At 34.4% G+C, this 22,182-nt stretch overlaps 1 protein-coding gene across 1 annotated transcript in view; it reads right to left on the reverse strand.

The window, feature by feature from the left end:
- LOC123670557 overlaps positions 1–22,182 on the reverse strand; it is a 77,479-nt gene that overhangs the window by 50,282 nt on the left and 5,015 nt on the right. Inside the window, exon 2 of the mRNA XM_045604052.1 lies at positions 21,394–21,616. Coding sequence (XP_045460008.1) covers positions 21,394–21,600 — 207 coding nt within the window. The 5' untranslated portion in view covers positions 21,601–21,616. The remainder of the gene's footprint in view (positions 1–21,393; positions 21,617–22,182) is intronic.

Consider the following 22,182-nt stretch of genomic DNA (forward strand, 5'->3'; position numbering starts at 1 on the left):
GATTTTGACTTATTACTTTATTTCTTTTCACATTTTATTTTTATTTGCTGCGAAATATTCATCAGAGAGGAATTTAATGAAGATAAATAATGGAAGTTTGTTCAAAGATAATGATCTTCAACTGCAATGATGTGTAGTGTTATTGAAATGAAGAATGATACTTCAAAACAAAAAATCACAATTGTTTCATTTCACATTTGATTTAGTTAGTTGTCGGTATATAAAGTGTTGAGTCTCAAGTGTATTTAACTCAGCATTTCCCGAGGAAATCCATAAAATGAGTTGATAACGCTACTAACTTTCCTTTCTGTGTAATCTGCGAGTCATTCACTACCAGACAAATAAAACAAAAGCTACTTGAACGAACGAAAAGGAAAGTTCTAAATGTTATCACATCCAGACCCGACGTAAAGCATTATTTTATCTGATACTAAATTTGGCCACAATAAAAGATGTTGTGTTTGTGTGGAACCACCCTGAAAATTGCAAACACAGTGAAGTTATTGGAGCAGCACGTTAGAAGATTAAAATACAAAGTTTCTTATGGTGACAGCGTCCGTAAACAACCAGAAAACAGGCCACTCTTGTAATAAACTGACAGATTCAACATAAAACTTCGAAACAAATACATAACTTCCCAAGATGTTTCCAAGCAAACTCCCTAATTTACTTCAAAACCTGATTGGAAGGACTGGCACGAACATCAGGTCTGTGTTTGTGAAATGAATTTTTTTTTTCTATTTTTCGCAATATCTAGACCAATGTTTTTCCTGTGGTAATTTTTATGTTCACCATCAGAACTAAAGAACAAAACAAAAGAAAACCATGATAATAATTTTTCGACAAATTCTTTTTTCTCTCTTTATTTTTCATTTCAATAAGACCTCTACAGTTTTATTGATCTATGGATTATACCTAGAGTTTCATCGAAACTTACATTATTACATACTTGAGCTTGACTTGATATCAAGCTACTTGATATTACTTGAGCTTGATATGCACGCGTCGCATGGCATATATTTCGGCAATCTAAACAATTACATACTTGAGCTTGACTTGATTTTAGATATTTATTGCTTGACTTGATATCAAACAATTTTTTTATACAATAAGTTTAATAAATAAAAGTGTTTTTGCAAAGTTCCTTTTCATTCCATCATTTTATTATTGATGTGACACTACACAATAAAACTGCTAAAAATCGAGCAGCTTGATATGAATGAAGTACTTGATAAATAAATACTTGAGTTGACTTGAGAATGAAAACCTATTACTTGATTTGAGCTTGACTTGAAATTAAGTCAAGCCGAGCCCGGAATCCCTTATTATACCTATGTGAATCTATAACATAACCCAAGTAGATCGGCTGACTTACTATAATGTCCCAAATTTAGTATTCAATCGAAAGGTTTATTTTTCTGTTTTCCTAGTTTGGAATATAGGAATAGAAAGCAAGTCGCCGGGTTTAACAGAGCACAGCCGTAAGCACATTAAGATATCAATCCATTCTCCTCCTATCGGATACTCAGATGCACTTCTATCTTTCACCTGCTTCCTCCTGGTGAATATGGCAGCAGAGTTCATGTTCCACTGCCGTATAATTCCTCGATATCTTACTCGATACAGTGCTGTTGGTTTCGAGTCACAAAGATGCAAGAGTTGAAAAACTAATGAAGCAGAAGAACGAACTCATCCGCTTGAGTGCTTCGAGATGCTTCGCGTTAGTGAGCAGAGGTTTCTATTAAAATTATTGGTGAAGGATTCGGATCGAGTCTTGCTCTCGAAAAGGGTTTGATCGCATCTTGAAAGAGATGGGTTTTCGTATCGGCTAGTAGTATATTAGAAAATTCGTCGAATGGGGTTGGGAAATGTAGATTTGGGAGAAAATTCAACATTCATTCGTTTTCCGAACCGACCATTTCGTGCACAATGTCCTGAATTTTGAAAGGTCTTAAATCATAAAGAGACAAGAGATAATGAGTATTCTCGAACAGAAAATCTTTCCAAACGGCGTCTTTCTTCAAAAGCTTTCCATGAAAATTGTTACAGAAATAAGTTTATAGCTTTTGGACTACGAATGCTAAAATGAAAGAATCAAATATGGATCACTGTTTTACTAGACAAGTGTTGGTGAGATTACATAAATTTTTTGATAACGCCTGGAGATTTGAAATTTTGTTTAGCGCTATACGAATCAACAAAATAACTGCAGTAATTCATGATCCCAGGACTGAACTGTCACAATTCATCTCATATCTAGGGTGCCTACGCGAATTTCATGCATGTTTAGAGTGAAATAGTATTTAGATTAGTTGATGTGAACGAGTTTTTTGAAGACGTTAATTGATTTGAGATATTGTATGATGTGGGAGGATACAATAAAGAATAGTGTAACTGCCTTTTTTTCTGTTGAATAACTGGTTCAGGTTTCTTCGATATCCTCGATGAGAGGAGTTTCAATATCACATCAATATTCACAATCAAGGATTGCAATAATGAAAAGTTATTAGTTGACAATATATATCTGTAGGATATAGTGGGCGATCCTGTCATTTGGTTTGAATTTAAGTGCCATTCATTTCAGAATTTACTGTGTTGTCTACTGATTTTGGTATGATCAAGTCATATGTAAGGACAGCTGGTTACTAGATACTTATTTCCGATGAAGACTATAATAATTATTGTTTTTATTAGTTGTGGGTGTACATTAAATGACTTTTAAAAGTGACAAACAGTGTTTTTGTGATCAAATTAGTTGAAACCGCATCGAAATTGAAAATACCAAGAACTGCGGTCGCCTAATTTCCTACTTTAGAATTGTTCAAATTCGAGCATATAATTTTTGATAACCCGAAGCCGACACATATGGAACTAGGCTTTATTCGCTCAGTCATCAGAAAAGACAGCAAATAACAGAGGATATATCCGGAAACAAGTCAATTTCGAACCCGAAATGATTAGTCGAAAAACAACAAGGCCATCTGTGCCCAATCGCAACATAAGGAGGTCTAATAACTCCTATGAAATATTCATAATCATAACCTGGACAAGAGCTCTTATTCAACATCTGTTCATCCCTTACCTACCTGCTTTACATATATTTCGTTAGATCGATGGCAGAAAATATCTTCCTCAACAAAGATGCATCAATCACCTGTGTCAGGCCCTTTTCATAGGTTCAAATTATCACAGTCTGGCGACGAAGCCGAACAGAATAACATATCAATCATTTTTTTTCCTTAGCCTCACTTCACCTCAAAACTCGCTTCGGAAAAAAATGCGATCTAATCGTTTTGGGCCCCTCGGATTGACGTTTTGCGAAGATTATGACGTGACGTATACCGGATTCAATCGGGAAAGTTGGAATTTTCGAATCGAATAGCTCTCACGTTGGAGGATCTTGTTCTCAATTCATCCAGACTCGGTGACATCCCTCCAATTAAACTGGATTAAATCGATTTCAGCCAGTTTCGACGTCAAAATGCGGCCTCGAGAGCCAGACGACAGATGGGACGTCGCCAGATTTTGAATTGAAAAAAATTGGGCTGCCGATTCTACGGCGGAGTTACGTTCGAAGATTCGCCAGAAATACTCACTGACAGTAATTGCTCTTTCGTGGATTCAATTTTCTATTTGCAATTGCATGCATTCGTTCTAATCCGGAGCCAGGTGGTTCGAAAGAAATTCAAACTTGTTATCGTAAATGTTTATTCATTTTGAATTCATTTTCGAATTTCGTGTTTTAGAATAAACATTCTGAAATTGTAGATTCGATCGAGATGAAAATTTGCATTTAGATGTAGAATGACAATACCAAACCTCGTGCAACATTTCATGTTGATCGCTTCGCTAGAACCAGAGAAAATTTGAGAAGAATATTGAAAAAAATTACCAATTTTTTCTGTGACTACAAAACTGACAGTGTTGAGATTTTGTGGGTTGATATGGAGTAACAATTACAAGCTCCGTGAAAAATTTCAAGCTGATCACATCATTAGAACCATAGAAAATTCAAAAAGAATTTTGGAAAAGAAATAGGCAATGTTTTAGTTGTTTACTGCAACTTGTGTCCAACTTTGCTTCCGCCTTTTTGCAATAGATGGCTGTAGCGGTATATGGTAGACGAAATAAATATATCGTAGATGTCATACAATAAGCTTAGGTATTTGTAAACATAACCACATCGAAATATTAGTCGATTTGTGTCTGCATCATAAAGTTATTCTCGATTAAACCTGTCAGCTTACGAGCCAAATTCTCGTAGTTTTCTGTTTTAATATGAAGAAACATGCAGCTGAGGTTTATCAAATGCTCTCAAATAACAATGGTTAGGCCGCTATTAGTGAAAAAACGTGCCAAAAGTGGTTTCAACGCTTGAAGAACGGTGATTTTGACGTCGAAGACCAGAATGTTAGTGGAAGAGAGAAGATTTCCGAAGATGCAGAATTACTTGATCAAGACTCGTGTCAAACGCAACAAGAATTGGCAGGGTCATTGGGAGTAACGCAACAAGCCATTTCAAAACGCCTGAAAGTCATGGCAATGATTCAGAAACGAGGAAATTGTGTGCCGTAGGAATCAAAGCCGAGAGATGTTCAACGGCGTTTGTTTGCTTGTGAACAGCTACTTGCAAGGCAAAGATGGAATGGATTTCTGCATCGCATTGTGACTGGAGCGAAAAATGGGTTCATTACGATAATCCCAAGCGCAGAAAACCATGGGGATATCCCGGACACGTGTCCACGTCGACGGCCAAACTGAATATTCATGGTTCGAAAGTCATGCTCAGTATTTGGTAAGACCAGCTTGGCGTAGTGTATTATGAGCTGTTAAAACCGACTGGAAAAATTACAGGCGATCGTTATCGAATGCAATTAATGCGTTTGAGTCGAGTATTGAAAAACAAACGGCTGCAATACAACGAGAGACATGATAAAGTGATTTTACAGCATGATAATTCCCAACCCTATGTTGCGAAATTGGTCAAGACATACTTGGAAAAGTTGGAATGGGAAGTCCTACCATACCCGCCGTATTCTCCAGACTTTGCTCCCTTGGACTATCACTTGTAGAGATCAAAGTAACACTGCCCGAAAGATTGTAGAAAGTTGAAGCGATGAACAATACTTTGAATCATAAATGTATAACCAGTTTTTTACAATAAAACCTTGGATTTCGGAAAAAAACGGCGGAAGCAAAATTGACGCCTATGTATATAAAATTCCAAGCGTCGTTCAAATTTTCCTGTCAATAGCTTCGTCTCCATGGAAAATTGTTCTTCCTTTGATAGCAAAGGAAGAACAATTTTCCATGGAGACGAAATCATGATATCAGGAAAGAACCGAAAGAATAGTCTTTCGGTTCTTTCCTGATATCATGATTCTGAATTAAGGTTGAAAAGTTAATAGAATAAGCCTTTGCAATAACCCTCTTTATGAGTTTCCGACACTAATATATATTTCGGATAACTTCTACGTCACATTTCTATGGATTATCTCCGGATATATCCGAGTCGCCTTTTTTATATAGAAACTTTTCTGTTCCCGCACGAATTCCAATAATGTGGACCTGAATGTTCACCAGGACAATAAAAATTAATCTTGACCAGTTCGTCTAGATCCCTCTTAATTAATTGAACAGATGATGTACGTGTTCCGAGTTAGGCCGTAAAAAGTATCAAAATTGATAGCGTTAATTTTGGCTGTCGGTATAACAGGGATATAATCCTAAAGTTGTGAGTGGGACATCAAATTTTACCTTTAACGATACCTTTTGGCTGAATTCACACCACTATAAATTTCCCTGGTTAATGATTTCATTTACGGCATCGTAAATTAGACCATGTAAAAATAAACTCTTGCCTAATGTTTTCTAGATAAGTGCTTTATGTTGCAACAGGTTGTATCGGAAATCTCTCAGACAATGTAATTTGAGCATTCTAAATTATGACCTATTTTTCACGTGGAAATTCATGTTTCTAGTTCTGGAAAACAGACATTGCACAATTATTTCACTGATTAGATTTCCAATTTGACAAACTGTGGAATATTGGTTTCCATACCCAAAATGATTTTAAATATCAGTGACTTCGATAAACTCGTACCAAATTAAGTTCTAATGATTTTCCAAATAAATTTAAATTTCAAAGGGGACCGCCAGAATTGTTAATTATTCATCATCCTCCAACACCAAGGCTACTCAATTATTAAACTTGTTTTCAAGCTGTCAGAGTACATCTTATTCTTTCGTCTTAATAATTAATCTTGCCACTAGAACCTCATCTCCTCAGACTAAAGAAATTTTTCACCCATTCATTTCAACATTTTTACCCATTATATCGCGTTTTTGTTAACATTTGAATGAAGAAATTCCTCGAAATCCATCATCTTCATTTTAAATGGCCATGTTTGAAATTGAAAGGCAAATAAATATTAATTAAGTCGAAAGGAAAAGTATCTCATAAAGCGAGGCTTCGAAATTTAATGAGAAATCCTTTAAAGAAGCCTTATTCAATCTAATTACACTGACTACACTAACAACATATTTCAACGAGAACAGAAGCTACCGAAAACCATTGAATTTCAGCTTGAAATTGGATCATTATTACCTCTAAACATCTATTACTCGTCTAAACACAGTTCTTGATCGTAGATTGGGTCATGTTATCTAATTATCACATCCTGCATGATGTATTACTGTTTGACTGGGAGGATTTCCAGTTGGTATACTCTAATAAAAGACTTAATTTTCACAGTCAGTTGCGCGCAGGTAAGTGAACAATGCAGAAATTTTTTTTCGACAAGCATGAATTATGTGTTAACCGATCAATTTAATGCATGGGAAATACGTTAGGGTGGTCATCGATATAGGAATTTCCTGAAAACATCATTAACGAAAATTCAATTTGAAGCGGATGGATAGAAAAAAACTTGACCGCTTGAATTTACCTAGTACTGTTTTGTCATGAGAATGGGCCAAGACACTGGAAATTTTACACTTTAATCACCTCTTCATTAAAGAATATAGCAACTCCGAAATAGTAAGGGAGTGTTGAATCTGAATTAAATTTATATTTCATACAGGGTGTTCATGAATTGGAGGTACAAACGAAAATGAGAGATTCCCCGGATAATTCTAATAAAAAAAGGGCCGCAAACGATTTGTTTTCGAGATACAGGATGTTCAAAGTTTTATTTTTTACAAGTTTTCTTCCCATAGCTTCTGAATTTCATGAGATATTCGATTGAACTTTGTCATTTTAGAGTGTATATCAGGTGATATGCTAATTTTGATTACAAATCTTCTGGATAATATTTTTTCTGGGACAGTGCCCGTGTCTTTTCCTCCAGAATTTTTTGGTTTCTTGTAGTTTTGTCGTACCTGCTCCTGCTACCGATTTCGAGAAAAAAATTCGAACCATGCTCTCAAAATTCTCAGTGAAATCCAAAATGTGCGATAAATGAATTAACTATTATTAGTTTTAGTACTTATTTTTTTGATCTGTAGCAATGATTCATGAAGAATGATAATCATCACACAAAAAGGAAAACCACAAGAAACACCCTGTATCTCGAAAACAGGGAAAAAGAGTTTTCGGGCCCATGTTTATAGAACTTTCTTATAGAGCTTTTTTTAAATTGTCCAAAGGAATCTCCCAATGAACATTCAATCGGGTTTTCATTCTATTATTAGGGATTCACGACTTGGCTTGATATTCAAGCTACTTGGCTCAAGCTCAAGCTCAAGTAGCTTGAGCTTGATTTGAAATCAACTCAAGTTCGAGTCAATTAGTAGTTTTTTGATGTCGAGTCAAGTATTTGTTCATCAAGTACTTGAGTTAACATGAAAAACTACTACTTGACTTGAATTTGAGTTGATTTCAAGACAAGCTCAAACTACATAAGCTTGGCTTGAGCCAAGTAGCTTGAATATCAAGCCAATCTGTAAATCCTTTTGAATATTATGCCTACATAAAGTCTATAATACCACATTGGCAATAAAAGCACAACAAATCCTGTATTTGCTATTTGGTGCTATTCTCCGAAACTATAGCAGTTTGTTGCTTATGGAATATATAAAACTGAGGAGTACAAATACCGAAATTTTTACACAATTCATATTATAGAAACTGAAGAATACCTACAAAAATTAATTCAATTGAAATCCATCCTGGTTTCAAAGTTTATCTTGGGAACTATTACTATTATTATTAGTACAAAAGTTATTCACATCAATTTTGAATGATCATTCAAGTCGAGAAACAAATAGGTACATTTAAAATAATTTTTCGAAGAATTGACTATATACAATTATGAAATTTATAACATTTAACGCTACGATGATATTGAATATCATATTATTTGGCCCTGATGATTTTAGAATAACAAATTCGAGAAATGTAGAATTTCAAACAAATAACCCAAGTTACAAAACTAGAATCGAAATTATTCCGATGTTTCTTTCAAGTTGAGGTAAACAATATCTCAAAGCAATAAATAATAATGTGATATTATTGAAAACAACGATTTCGGCGTAAATTTGTTATTGGCATGTTCAATTTCTTAAGCTCGTGCTAGTCTTTAACAATTCCACTCCTTCGGACTTCCGTCATAAAAACTGAAAGGCTGGAATGAATTTCAATAATGCCAGTAAGACACTTAACAAGCTACGTTGAAAATATTCGCATTCGCCGACACCTCAACGTCCTCATGTATGAAAATCACGTGAATCCGGTTCCTGTTCCACACAATCTTAATTTATCTCATGAAGATCTTAGACTATCAAAAGTAACGCTCGAAAATTTACGAGCCGTCGTAAACGGTGCCGTTTTGTTTCATGGATAGGCCAAAGCGTTGCCAAAATCGAAACCCTAATAAAGTTTCCAATCGGAAATCCGATACCGTTAAGGTATATCGGCTTAATGAAGTAATAAAATTTAAAAAATCACGATAAATCGTGGTCTTTAATCGATCCACCCAGCCGCCTCTGATTAAGTTCGCTGTCCGACCAATTTCTTCATTTTCGATCTGGGCCCCGATCTCCTCGGGTATATTTTTTTTTATTAACGGCCATTAGCATATTTTGTGAGCTCTTTATTATGGAACATGCTGTGCGTGCTCGCTCTCCGTCTTGTTTTGATTAGAGCGACCGTTGAGCTTTCGAAGTGAGCTTGGACTGTGTGTGTTGTCTCCGTTCTCTTCTTTCGTATATACCGTGACTGTAATCCCAGGTATCGGATGATGATCACATTTTAGACTGTAATTACATGACTGAGAATATCCTCGGAAACATAGGTGTACCACTAGAGATCAGTCTCCGGAGTGAAAGGTAACCTGAATTATGAACGCATTAGGTTCAGTTACGTTTGAAGAATTGTTGCATTCGGTATTCTTTGGTGCATTTTTAAATATGTACTTTAGGAATATGACTGAACCTGTGGTTTTGATCCATTATTTTCAAATGTACAGAGTGTTGAAATGTTAGATTGTTTTTTGACACACTATCATTAGGCTCGATTAGAACTAAATACTCAAATTGTTTTCAAATACGCAGGGTGTACTAAAAATGTGTAAATCGCCAAACATTGTTTTTCTTATGTTTTTATTGAATTTTCAGATTGCATGGAATAAATTGCATAAACCCAAGTTCGTTCAAAGTTTCATAAGCGTTTTTGGGATATTTAGATTTTTCATAAATTGAATGATATTTGGAAAAACATAATAACTCCGAAATGAATGAATTATATTTGAATAAGTGAAATACTAGAAATATTGACTTTTTGATAATAATCATTGACAACTCTCTGGGTGTTCATTGACGGCATAATGAAAAGTTTAAATTGAGCTTATACCAAATAGCACACCCTATATTTTATTTACTCATTTGGTAGGGAATTGTTCGATGACAATAAAATTTGCTACCTAAAAAAAAAAGATAGATAGAATATGCCATTAGGAATGAGCCCGATATTAACGTTTGAATGAGTTATCAATGAATTGTTTCATTTGGAAAACCCAGTATGTTTTAAATGAGTATCAAAATTTCAGTACTTACCTCCATTTTTCTAGGATTCATTTTCAAAATATCATTTAAATGAATTCATTCATTTCAGAGCCGTTAGGTTCTTCAAAGATCCTTCAATTTTTGAAAATTCGAAATATCTAAAGGACGGCAAGTTTTAAGCATTTGGAACTTTGAACAAAAATTTATTCCATGTGATCCAAAACTTCGAGAAAATACAGGGTGATTCATAAGAAGAAGAAAATGTTTGGTCATTAAAACTTTTTTGGTATACACTGTCTATTTCCAAACAATTTAAGAATGTGGCTCTATTGGAGCTCTGTTGAAAAATCTAAAATTTCAGCGTTTTATTCACGCGATTTGCTAGAGAGAAAAAATCTAAGCGCCTTCAGAATTGTCATTTTTAACTTCTTGGAATGTATAGGTTAACATCCAAAAACGTAGTGCTTTATTATTTCCTTCCATTCTACGAAATATCACTACAAAATACAGAAGAAACATATCGCAAGATTCAAATGTGGTAAGATTTTAAAAAATTCTAAAATTAATCTGGGTAAAATATTTCAGTCGATATCATCTAATCTAAACGATACGAGTTCATGATCGAATTTCGATTAGTTTACGAGAAATGGACTTTTGAAGACTGATGCTTTGTTTATTAGTCATTGAAGTGATTGAATTCTCAAGCAATATGATAAAGTTTTGATATACCTGATTATTTGCATAATGTTCTGTACCAATGATGCCCTTATAATTTTTCAGACAAGCTTGGATGACTGATGGCATATCAGTGGATGAAAGGAAAATAACTTTCTCCTCATAAAATGTTAAGTTTACCTAAAATTGATTGTTGATAGGTAGGTACTTGTAGTAATATAAAAATCCATAGATTTGAAAACTATAAAAATTATTTGTATGAAATTCGCTACAACAATTAGTTTCTATAACGCATTGACCGAGAACTCAATCTACGATTTTCAAGATCAAGAGCTACAAAAACTCTCAAGAACTAAATTAAAAATCACATCGTGATAACTTGACAGTTGACATACAAAAGGTACCAAATGAAATTCAAGATTACAATATTTTTCACCTAGCAAGCTATTGGTTCAAAATGAATAAACGTTTACATAGGATATAAAAAAAATAGAATGTTAAATAAATAAAAATCTACGTCCGTGTGGCATAAGTAGTTTTTTCTTGGGAAACGTATAAGTCATGTTTACAACGTTTGTTTTCTGAATTGGTAAGTAACATTCAGCTAAAAATTGCATGATAAAATTGGATATAAATTTCGAAGATAATATGAAGAAATTATTTCTTAAAATGCATAAGAACTCTAAACACGTTTGATCCACACCTAAAATTGTTTCAGAATTAAATCATTCCAAATTATTTTTTGTGGAATCCAGAACAGATGAATGGGTACCAGTTAAAGAAAAAAAGAACTTGTTATAAAAATAAAGAAGATTGGGTTATCACAGATTAATAAACCCATGATTATAATAAAGAAACATAAGATTGCAGCCCATGATTTGGTTCTAATTCGCGCGTAACCTAATATCGAATCATAATTAAGATACGTCGAAACGGAAATCCAAGAACTACTATAGACTAGTCGAAGTGAAGGGGCCTCCATGTAACGTGATAATATCAATAGGTGCGTTCCCCCAGCTCAACTCATTATACGGCTTCGCTCGATGAGGAGTAATCCCCCAATCCCTTCGACCAAGGCGTAATAAAATAAGGACAAGGCGCAAAGGAGGCAGGGAGGAAACCAAATCCCGCCAATTTTCATGAATATTTCGTTGAAGCGAACTCCCTATTAAATATCCTGTCATAATAGACCTCTGCTGGAATAAACATAATTTAAGCAGTCTGCGGGCAATGTTGCGAGAAATATAAACTTAGACTAAATGGTCCTTGGTGTAATTCACCGGGAATTTAATGAATGGAAAAAACGACATTCACGATTTGTTAAAATGTGTGGGTCTTCCTTTTTGATGGCCTTCCGTTCGCCAGGATTTAAGTGCTCTGTTTTGGTCCCCCGTTCCGCAGATGTCTCGATGGAGGACGTTGATGGAAGTCCCCTATTGTGACAATGATGATGGGACTATAAGAAATTAGGGGCCCTATAACCCTTTAATGATGTAAAACACCATACACTCATTTCGTTGCATTATAGGATATCATATGAATTTCCTATGGATGTGGATAGGAATGCCAAACAATTCTAGAAAAGCAACGTCTTGATGTCAGCAGCTTTAAACGTTCATTTATTCAAGCGTTTCTTGAATGTAATGTAATTTATTGAGCGTTGGAATTGCCTTCTGCAACGAGTATTAGTTGATATTTTCTCTATTTCAGTCGAGTTTTGTGAAATTTTGACGAAATTCAACGAAAAATTCAGATTATACATCCTAGTGACTTTGGTAAGTATGTTTCAAATTTGGAATAATTCATAATTATTCCAATTAAATTGGCGTGAGTTGAAATTTGATGGGATAGTCTGTGTTGACAACCACAAAACTAAAAATATAACTGAATATTTCCCTCCTGTCAAAAATTCTATGTATATGGAGAACAATTATCGAAAATTACAGCGATAATTGCATTGTAGGAAGTGAAACTGCACTGCGATAATTGTTCTGTTCATAGATGCATAGTTTCTATGCATCTTACACAGTTCGAATCTATGGCAATTCCATTCTACATCAGTTTGACAAGTGATGTAACAGTTTATTCGGGAAATATTCCCCCGAATTACACTCGTGCATCAAAATGACCGAATAATTTCGCATTCCAGCGTGTTTTCTTTGAAAAACTGCATTCGATCATTTTCATTTTTGGAGAAAGAGCCCTCCACCTTCGGTGTCGAACTCATGCAGTTTTTATGACAACACGCTTTCATGCAAAATTATAGGTAATTTTGATGCACTTGTGCAATTACTTATGAAAACAATACTGTAATGAGTTCATTACAGAACTGTTTTTAGAACTGTAATAAACGCATTACAACACTGAAATAGAGAATAGTTATTTATAATACAAGTGCAGAAGGCATTGATATTCTTCCACGAGTTCAAAATTCAAAAACGAGCCACGAAGTGGCGAGTTTTGGAATGAACGAGTGGTAGAATGAGCCTTCTGTACGAGTATTATACATTATTTTCTCTAATTCATTGCATTTTCATTGAAATTAATGAAATATTTCCATAAATATAATTTAGTGATTTTTGCATTGAAAAATGTTGCTTGGCAGAACTGATTTCTTCAAGGCAAATTGATGAATTGACAGATAAAGCCGTGGCGGAAAGTTCGGAGTACCAACATAGAATAATAAAATATAACTATGAAAACTGTGCGTTTCTGATATATTCTCGCGCGATTTTGTTCTACAAGATGTGGAAGAATGAACGGAATAACCACAGAATTAGAGAAAATATATTATGTATATCGCAAACTCTAAGAATTCAATACATTGAACTATCAAAACATTTTGAACCTCTTTTTGAACATTATTCCATTTTTGCACCTGCAGGAATGCTTTTTGTTAAAAAATAATATTACTTTGCTTTGTGCTTTTTTGATTTTTTGCCCAAATGCCCAAATGGTATTCGACAAGACCTCGGACAAGACTATTTCTTGAGACCATAATTACATGTTATCAAAGGTATTGTAATTTTTCATGACAACAGCTGTCAAATTTTGCCGTGGGTAAACTACTGACAGCAGGTGCTTTCATACAGTTTTTCCATCTTTTTAATTCAAAATTGAGCGTTTGTGATTGGTGGAAAAAAAAGCCGAAGAAAATAGTCATCGTACTGTCAAAATATTTCTGTAAAAATTAGTTGGAGAACAGAATTTCCACGAATAAAAGTCAATATCAGGTAACTCCGAGGGTAACTCCAATAATGAAGGAAATAAGTAATGTTTTCTTTATGAAAATTTAGCCATCTGTTAACCTCTGGAAGTAACGAAATGAAATAAAAAACTGGTTTTATGACTCATAAATATCCATTTGCAAGGTGAAACCCTTCACGTATTCACTACACTAATTCTCAATATCTTCAAGTGCTCTACCTGACCTTATGTTCTCATAAATAACTCAAACCTTCACAACTTTAGAACTATGGTAACAATATTAGGTTTTATAACTTCCTCTCAAATTTAAAGTGGTTTCATGTCAAGGAAATTATTGCATCGATAATGGTGAGGATAACAACAATAGATAATTGCAACAGGTAATTTGAAAAGTTTTACGATAGGATGTATCGGTCTACTGATATTTTTTCATTCCTTTAGAATTCTTGAGATAAATGAAGGTGAATAACGTGAAGTCGACAAAAAAACAAGTTTTGTGAATCATGTTATCTGTTATCTCATGACTGGAAATCGAATATCTAACTTATGTTCCCTTTACAACCTAGCTGCATTCATTTGTTATGATATGGAAAGTAAATAGAAACGAACAATAATAAACATTTTGACATTTTATGAACGAATGAGTCAACTTTATAAGCATATGGTGTAAACGTGTATCTAAGAACGTGAATGAAAATTATGGAAACAAAATAAACACTGTTGAGAAAAATGTTCCCTAATAAAATCAAATTAGTTGTAACGTTCCAATTGAAAATAATTAATTAATTAATTTCGATCAATCTTCGAATCCGAAATAATAAAATGATTTATAATATTATATTTATGTATTTAGCATCGTTCAATCTTTCCGGTCATCTGTTGTTGATAATTACTTCATAATTAGAATTGTCAATATGATGAATTGAATTATTCAATGAATTCCTATTTTCCGGTAACAATTATATCGATATGATTATGAAATTATTTTTTACCATCTGCTCATTTCGATATGTTTCGCAAAGGCATTATCTGCCATCGAAATTTAAATAAATAATAGGCGGTAATTTCCCTAGGGTCATCAATAATTACCAATGCTTTGTATATGAAATTTCAAATATTATATGAAGTATGCACTTTTAGTACATATGTTGTTTCCAATGGGCATTCCATTTGATAGAATTAGGATTGTTAGATGATGTACATTCATTTAATACGGCTATGATAATTGCTTTGTAGGTATTTACGATTTTCAGTGTATTATGCATTATGTAAGTGTAAGAAAAACCAAATGAATATATTCAAATAACTTCAATCAATTTTTGAAACGTTACGAAAAATAAATCTCAGTAATTGAGTCATAACAGTAAACAAGATAGATTCACTTTCTCTCGAATAATTTATCAATGGCAATAAATATTTATATAACTAGTTTTCATCAGAATTACTAATATTACAAATGTAAAAGCGCCTTCATCGACTTTTACATATTGAACCGCCAATAGACATTAATTCTACCTTGTAATTTGCTATGTTGATATGTTTTAATTAATTAGTATTGGCAGGGGCTATCTCGGTGAGATTCGTCGAATGAATAATGAGTGATGTAAGAAATATTCAATTTTCATCTCGATCCCTTCATCTAATCTGCAAGAATCCAGTTCCGCTTAGATACAAAGCGATAGCCTGAACGTATTTGAAGCTTCAGGGAACTCATTTGAATGTAATGAAATCTTCTGATGTCCACGTCTCTTTTGACATTCTAGGAACTTGACAACCCCATTTACAGGATCGAATTTCGTCCATCAAGGCAGGACAAGTTTCTGAAGCAATCCTCTTTCGTTATATTTAGGGTCTGCCGATTTTGTTTGTGATGGGACAGCCAAAGGTTGAATATTCAAAATCACTGAGTTTGTAAATTAAAAGCGAATGAATACTAATGAATTCGAGAGAAGCGGAAGAAATTTCTAAGGAAAGCTTAGTTTTTAGAATGAAATTCTTGATGTAGTTTGCAAGTTGATTATTTCAATTTATATGGGTAGCTTTTCAGATTGACACAATAAAACGAGCAGAAATTCAGGGGAATGTCTGAAGAAACCTTAATTCTCATCGGAATGAGATTCCTGATGTAGTTTGTGAACTGAATGTAATGATTTCGATTTGTGAGCATGTAGGTATCATTTCAGTCCTGTTACGCAGAACAAAAGCCGTTGGAAATCTGGACTCACCTGCTCGAAATTGCCTATACTTCAAAGTGTCCGCATTGCGATCAAATTAACGTTCACTAAATATGCAAATTTACTGTCTCACAATTCTCGAAACAATCTACCGTGAAAGTATATACCTTCCATTCTTCTCAAGCACGCCTCGTATATTTCTTTCAGTGCGTTTTTATGGCTCATGTTGGCAATCTCTCTTGTCGAGGCTCGTATATTTGAGTCTGATGATACGATCTTTCTTACTTTGTAGGTAATCGCTATACTGTGATTCATGTCATGAATATGTTTGTGTTATATCGTTGGGAAGAATTTGTATTATTGTAATTTTGAATATTCGACCGAATTTCTGAGATCACTTCATTTAACGATGCCTCAATTTGAAACAAATGCTAACAGTTCATGCCAGAAAATAGCCAAGGTATAAAAATACAGGATGAATCCTGACATTGGAAGGCTATTCGAACCAATATTTTGCAATAAAACCAAATATGCTTTAAAAAAAATTTGCGGTGAGGAAAGGTTTTTATACCACTCAGCAAATAGTATATTTTAAAACAAGTTGCAGAATGGGATTATATTCCAACATGAATGTGAAATTCGAAAACGAGCAACGAAGGAGCGAGTTTTCGAACGCATGAGTGTTGGAATTGCCTTCTGCAACGATTATTAGACGATATTTTCTCTGTTTCAGTCAAGTTCAGTAAAATATTGTCGAAATTCAATGAAAAATTCAGATTATATATCCTACTGACTTCTGTATTGTATCTTGGCAGTTGGTGTGATTGTTACGAAAATTGGTAGATTGACAGAATTTGAATTTGAATCTTACGTTTAATTTTGAAATAATTTATAATTACGCATCAAATTCGTGAATTATATCTGACGAAAACGATTTAACACCACCAGAATTAGAAGAAATTGCGAATATGTTGCAAATTATTCGACTAAATCCAAATTATATTATATTGACAATTGACGTGTGTTGAAATTTGATAGGATCGGAAGTCAGTGTAGACAACCACAAAACGAAAAATATATCTGAAAACAAAGCTGTAATGAGTTCATTACTGCGCTGTTTTTAGTACTCTAATGAAGTCATTACGATCCTAAAAAAAATATTTTTACATCGTATTTTCGGATTAGAATTTTAGAAAGTTTCGTCAAAAAAGCTACTATATAATTTCATTACCTATTTGGTATTTGCTGAATTACATAAAATGATAATACTCGGCCAAAGTTCTGCCTGTGCGTCAAATTGGATTACAATTGAAAAATAAAAAGTGAAATTATTAGCAAAAAAACGGAAAAAAATTCAACTTCATCTTTTTTCCACAACGATATTATGTTAGGGCATTTTCGATCCCATCTAAATATTTTGACAACTTTGATTAATGAATTTAATGATGTAAATTGCTAGTCTTAATGATCGATTCAACATAACCCCAACCCCCACTAATAAGCACACGTGACTCTCCCCGAAATTGAGATAAACCAAACTTAATTACGCGCTGCGTGTAAAAACACGCCCAAATGCCATTCACGTAAAACGCACACGTGGGCCAAAAAAAAAGAGGCAACGCCTGCAAATACAAAGGTGCCGAATTAAAATGGGACAAGATGGCGCTTAATTCATTTAACAGACTGGTAAGCTGCGGAATCCGAAATGAGGACCGATATAATAACATAGGAGCAGCAGGTGAAGATGACGACCAGGATCTGACTGAAATAAACACAATATAACACTAATCTCGCCTATTCATAGCGGCAAAACGACAACTATACGCGTTTATGTCGGCTCATTGTTGCCTTTTATTCCACGGTTACGGCGTATAACGCTCGCCGATATTGCCAGCCTAAGGACCTTATGTTGTTGGGCAATTATTCACAATATGCCGCGTTCAAAGCTAGGAGATTTATTAATCACTGATAATAAATTATCTCAGGATACGTGCAACGTTTTAATAATCGTTTCTCGGTTTGATCGAATCCAAAATTTCATTATCTCCATGTCAAACGCAACTGTTGCCTTACAGATTATGCCTTGGGAGGGTTAGCGACCAACATGCTGAGCAAGAAGCATGGTCACTTCTTATCTCGATTCGGAGAATGATCAAGATAAAAAACTGAGGAGTCGTATAACAAAATGTGAAACACAATTCTTCCCAACTAAAAAAAAAGTGTCATTAGTGATTCATTCCATTATCTTTCATAATGAGTTAAATCTACTTGCCCGAACTAAACATTGTCTTCCAGAAACTTTGTCACTTCGTGGTTCTTTACTGAATACATTGTCGGCAAAAAGTGCTGAAAGCTGGTTGTTGGAAACGAGATTTTGTGACTACAGACGCAGGAAGTAATTGAAAACACTAAAGTTACCGAAAACAGGTCCTACTAAGTTCCAATTCCTGGAAATTGTAAAAAATGAGAGTGTCCGATCTTCAAATTTGAAGCAACTTCCAGTCTGATATTGCCAGCCTAAGGATCTTATGTTGTTGGGCAATCATTCACAATATTCTGTTTTCAAAGCTCGGGGATTAATTTATCACTGTTAATAAATTATCTCAGGATACGTGCAACGTTTTAATAATCGTTTCTCGGTTTGATCGAATCCAAAATTTCATTATCTCCATGTCAAACGCAACTGTTGCCTTACAGATTATGCCTTGGGAGGGTTAGCGACCAACATGCTGAGCAAGAAACATGTTCTCTTCTTATCTCGATTCGGACGATGATCAAGATAAAAAACTAAGGAGTCGTATAACAAAATATAAAACACAATTCTTCCCAACAAAAAAAAAGTGTTTCATTAGTGATTCATTCAATTATCTTTCATAATGAGTTAAATCTACTTGCCCGAACTAAACATTGTCTTCCAGAAACTTTGTCACTTAGTGGTTCTTCACTGAATACATTGTCGGCGCGAAAAGTGCTGAAAGCTGGTTGTTGGAAACGAGATTTTGTGACTACAGACGCAGGAAGTAATTGAAAACACTAAAGTTACTGAAAACAGGTTCCACTAAATTCCAATTCCTGGAAATTGTACGAAATGAGAGTGTCCGATCTTCAAACTTGAAGCAACTTCCAGTCTGTTATTTCTGTACACCTCTCTATTAAAATAACGAAACCATCTATTTTTCTCTCGGATGCACTTTGGGAAATTAGAGGATACGTAATTCATTTAAGACCTGTCCTAACAGAGCGCAGTAACCAGAAGTTCCATTACAGGTATACACCCATACTCCGGTATTACGTACCTAAAAAACCTATTTTAGTGGCAATAAATAAGCTGAAGTGCTGGTTTGCTTGACTTCCAATTTCACTCCATACTTAAACGGTATTTTCGATTCGTTTTACCCGACCCCACTTATTTAGCTGCAGTACAATAAACTTGTAAATCAGAGTTTAACAACATAGTCCACCGGGGAGTTCTTTGTTGAACAAAATGTTCTTCATGGCTGTAAATCGTTTGGCGGTATGTTTAAAGTCTTCCGAAATACGATACTCTTAAGATGGTCAAAAAGTTTATAGATATTTTTGTGGAGGTAAATTTAATTTTTGACTTCCTAGTTGTACGAATTTGTCAGTTACATTTAAAGAAAAAGCCTTCTGATCATTTTCCTGATTCTACGAACCCATGCCTTGGAATGACGCTTATATACTTCGACTAGGCGTATATTGGAATTTACGTTCAGTTTTTTTGTGACTTGAGAGCCTTTGGATATCGTGTAAAATGTGTAGAACTCTCATTGGGTTCTTTAATTCGAAGGAATGGGCAATCAACATACTTCGGCTGCCGAATTCTTCCCATACGAGACCGTGAAAGTATCTGTTAAACGATCCGAGCGATGAACATGGAAAAATTAGAAACATGTCAAAAACAAAAACAGATGTCGAAAAAGATGAATGCCACTCGAGTGGGCTCTGGGCAACCTCATTTCGTTTAGGTATTTGGGAAGGGACTTGTTCTAAACTATGGGCTTCTAATTGCCATTTAGTACGAGGAGTCTCGCACCAGTGACGAAGGATCCAAGCCGCATATTGGAATCTCAACTTTCTTACTAAATTAGTAAACGACAGCTTAACGTCTTCTCGGAACTTTTCGAATGAGGAGTTTGGTTACGCCGATGTAATGAATCTTCCGCCCTTCGGAAGTAGCATGTATTGGATTTCTGGATTTATGTTCGTTTTGAAAAATGACACAACATGGGCAGAAATTGATTGGCTCTTATGGGCAAACAAATGACGTTTCGCCTTAAGCTTAAGGTTTCGGATGTTATGATTTTAGGAACGCAAATAAACCTGTGGACCTAGAAGCGCTGTTGATCTGCCGGCTCGGCGGATTTAGGTACCAATCATTGAATTTTTGTTTTTGTAGAAATCAGATATGTATAGATCTATGAGTTTGTTAGTTCCATACATAGAATAATTAACCTAAATAGAGGGAGTATACGCAATATTTACATGTCTCCAATATGGTTAGATAGCGTTGTCGTATTGTGATAAATTATCAAATTCACAATTTTACTATATCATTATGAATGTATATTATATTGAATGAAATATATTTATTTGTGTGATTCTCGATTGAATATGCAAATTTGAATATTTAGAATCCGATATTATTCCTAATTGTGAATGTATAGTATGCAGTATATTTATTATCTACCTGCTGAAGTCCAAGGTTTGGCAATTATTGCTTTCCTATTGTCATCCGTTGTTTCACGTTGTTTGACGCGCTTGAAGTATGTTTTCTGATTTTCTGATATAATTAGGTATTTATCTCAATATATTTTGAGTTGATTCACTATATGGGACATAAGAAGTTCGTTTTTTGTGGAGAATCTCGCCAATTTAGTGAAATATAGTATCACTGATATGTTCTCTATTCCGCGCGCTTCATGTCAAATTTGATAGTTCATGTTGGGGACAAAATTTGCTTGATGAAAATGAGATATGCTCCCTCTATCTCTGAGGTTCCATATAAGTATTATTATAATCAAAAACTTGGGGTGGTTTTTCATATGATTATTAAAATTAATTTTCAAGAATAAAACATGTTGTTAGTAGTAATTTTCGATGACGGTCTGCTAACGTGTAACCAATTATTATTAGGTATATCAGATATACGAATTTCAAAACCGACTTTTTGAACTGTTTGTAATACTTATTAGTCTCGAGTTAACACTTTTGATGAATACTGGCTATTTTTTCGGTAGAGCTCCAGGCGAATTTAGTATTATGTGGGTTCGGCAATTAATTATTCGTTTTAATATCAATCAACAGATATACTTACAGGTAAGGCGTCACAAGTTTCGATAGATAGTGTGTCTTCAGAACAGAAAGATGGATCTGCCGATTGCAGGAAGGGAGGTCGTGGAGGTGGAGGAAGCAAAAATTCTGGAGGCGGCCCTGGACAATCGCAGTCCGCCCCTGTCTCCATACCCCACATTGCCTCCAGACCTGGCGGTGATTCTTCACCCTCTTCACCAGGTCTTTCCATAAGCCTTATCCGAGCACTGAAAAAAAAATTTTAAATAAAAAAAAACAATAAAAGGTAAATTGAAGTGTGAAGAAAAATATGAAATTAATTTTAACTATTTTGAGATAAATGATTATTTTTTGAGATGATGGCTTGGTTCTCCAAAACCTATCACCGTTATTCAATATAACGGAATCACAATCTGGCAAAAAAGATTTATAATAAAATGAGTCACGTACAAAATCGATTTGCCCACAATCATAACAAAATATCGAATGAGTTTTATGTCCAAGAATATTTACCTCTTATGGTTTTGTAAGATTCATGAAAAAACCTCAACAACAATGAAGAGACTCGTAAATTATAGGTAGATACGAGGGTAGATACTTTCCACCATTTGAAATAAGATGCTGAATAAACATTATGGATTCTACAACTCGAACAAGCTCTATGCTTTTAAGAGGCCTAAGGGAATTGGTATAGAAAACATTGAACAAAAAAAAATCTTTTTGAAATATTTTATTGAATCTCAACTAGGCGAATGTTTTTGATTTTTGCGATGAATCCTTGAAATGAAATAAGTCAAAGTCTGGAAACAATTAA

This window comes from Harmonia axyridis, chromosome 1 (assembly GCF_914767665.1).
Source record: "Harmonia axyridis chromosome 1, icHarAxyr1.1, whole genome shotgun sequence".
In the NCBI taxonomy this organism is placed as follows: Eukaryota; Metazoa; Arthropoda; class Insecta; order Coleoptera; family Coccinellidae; genus Harmonia; species Harmonia axyridis.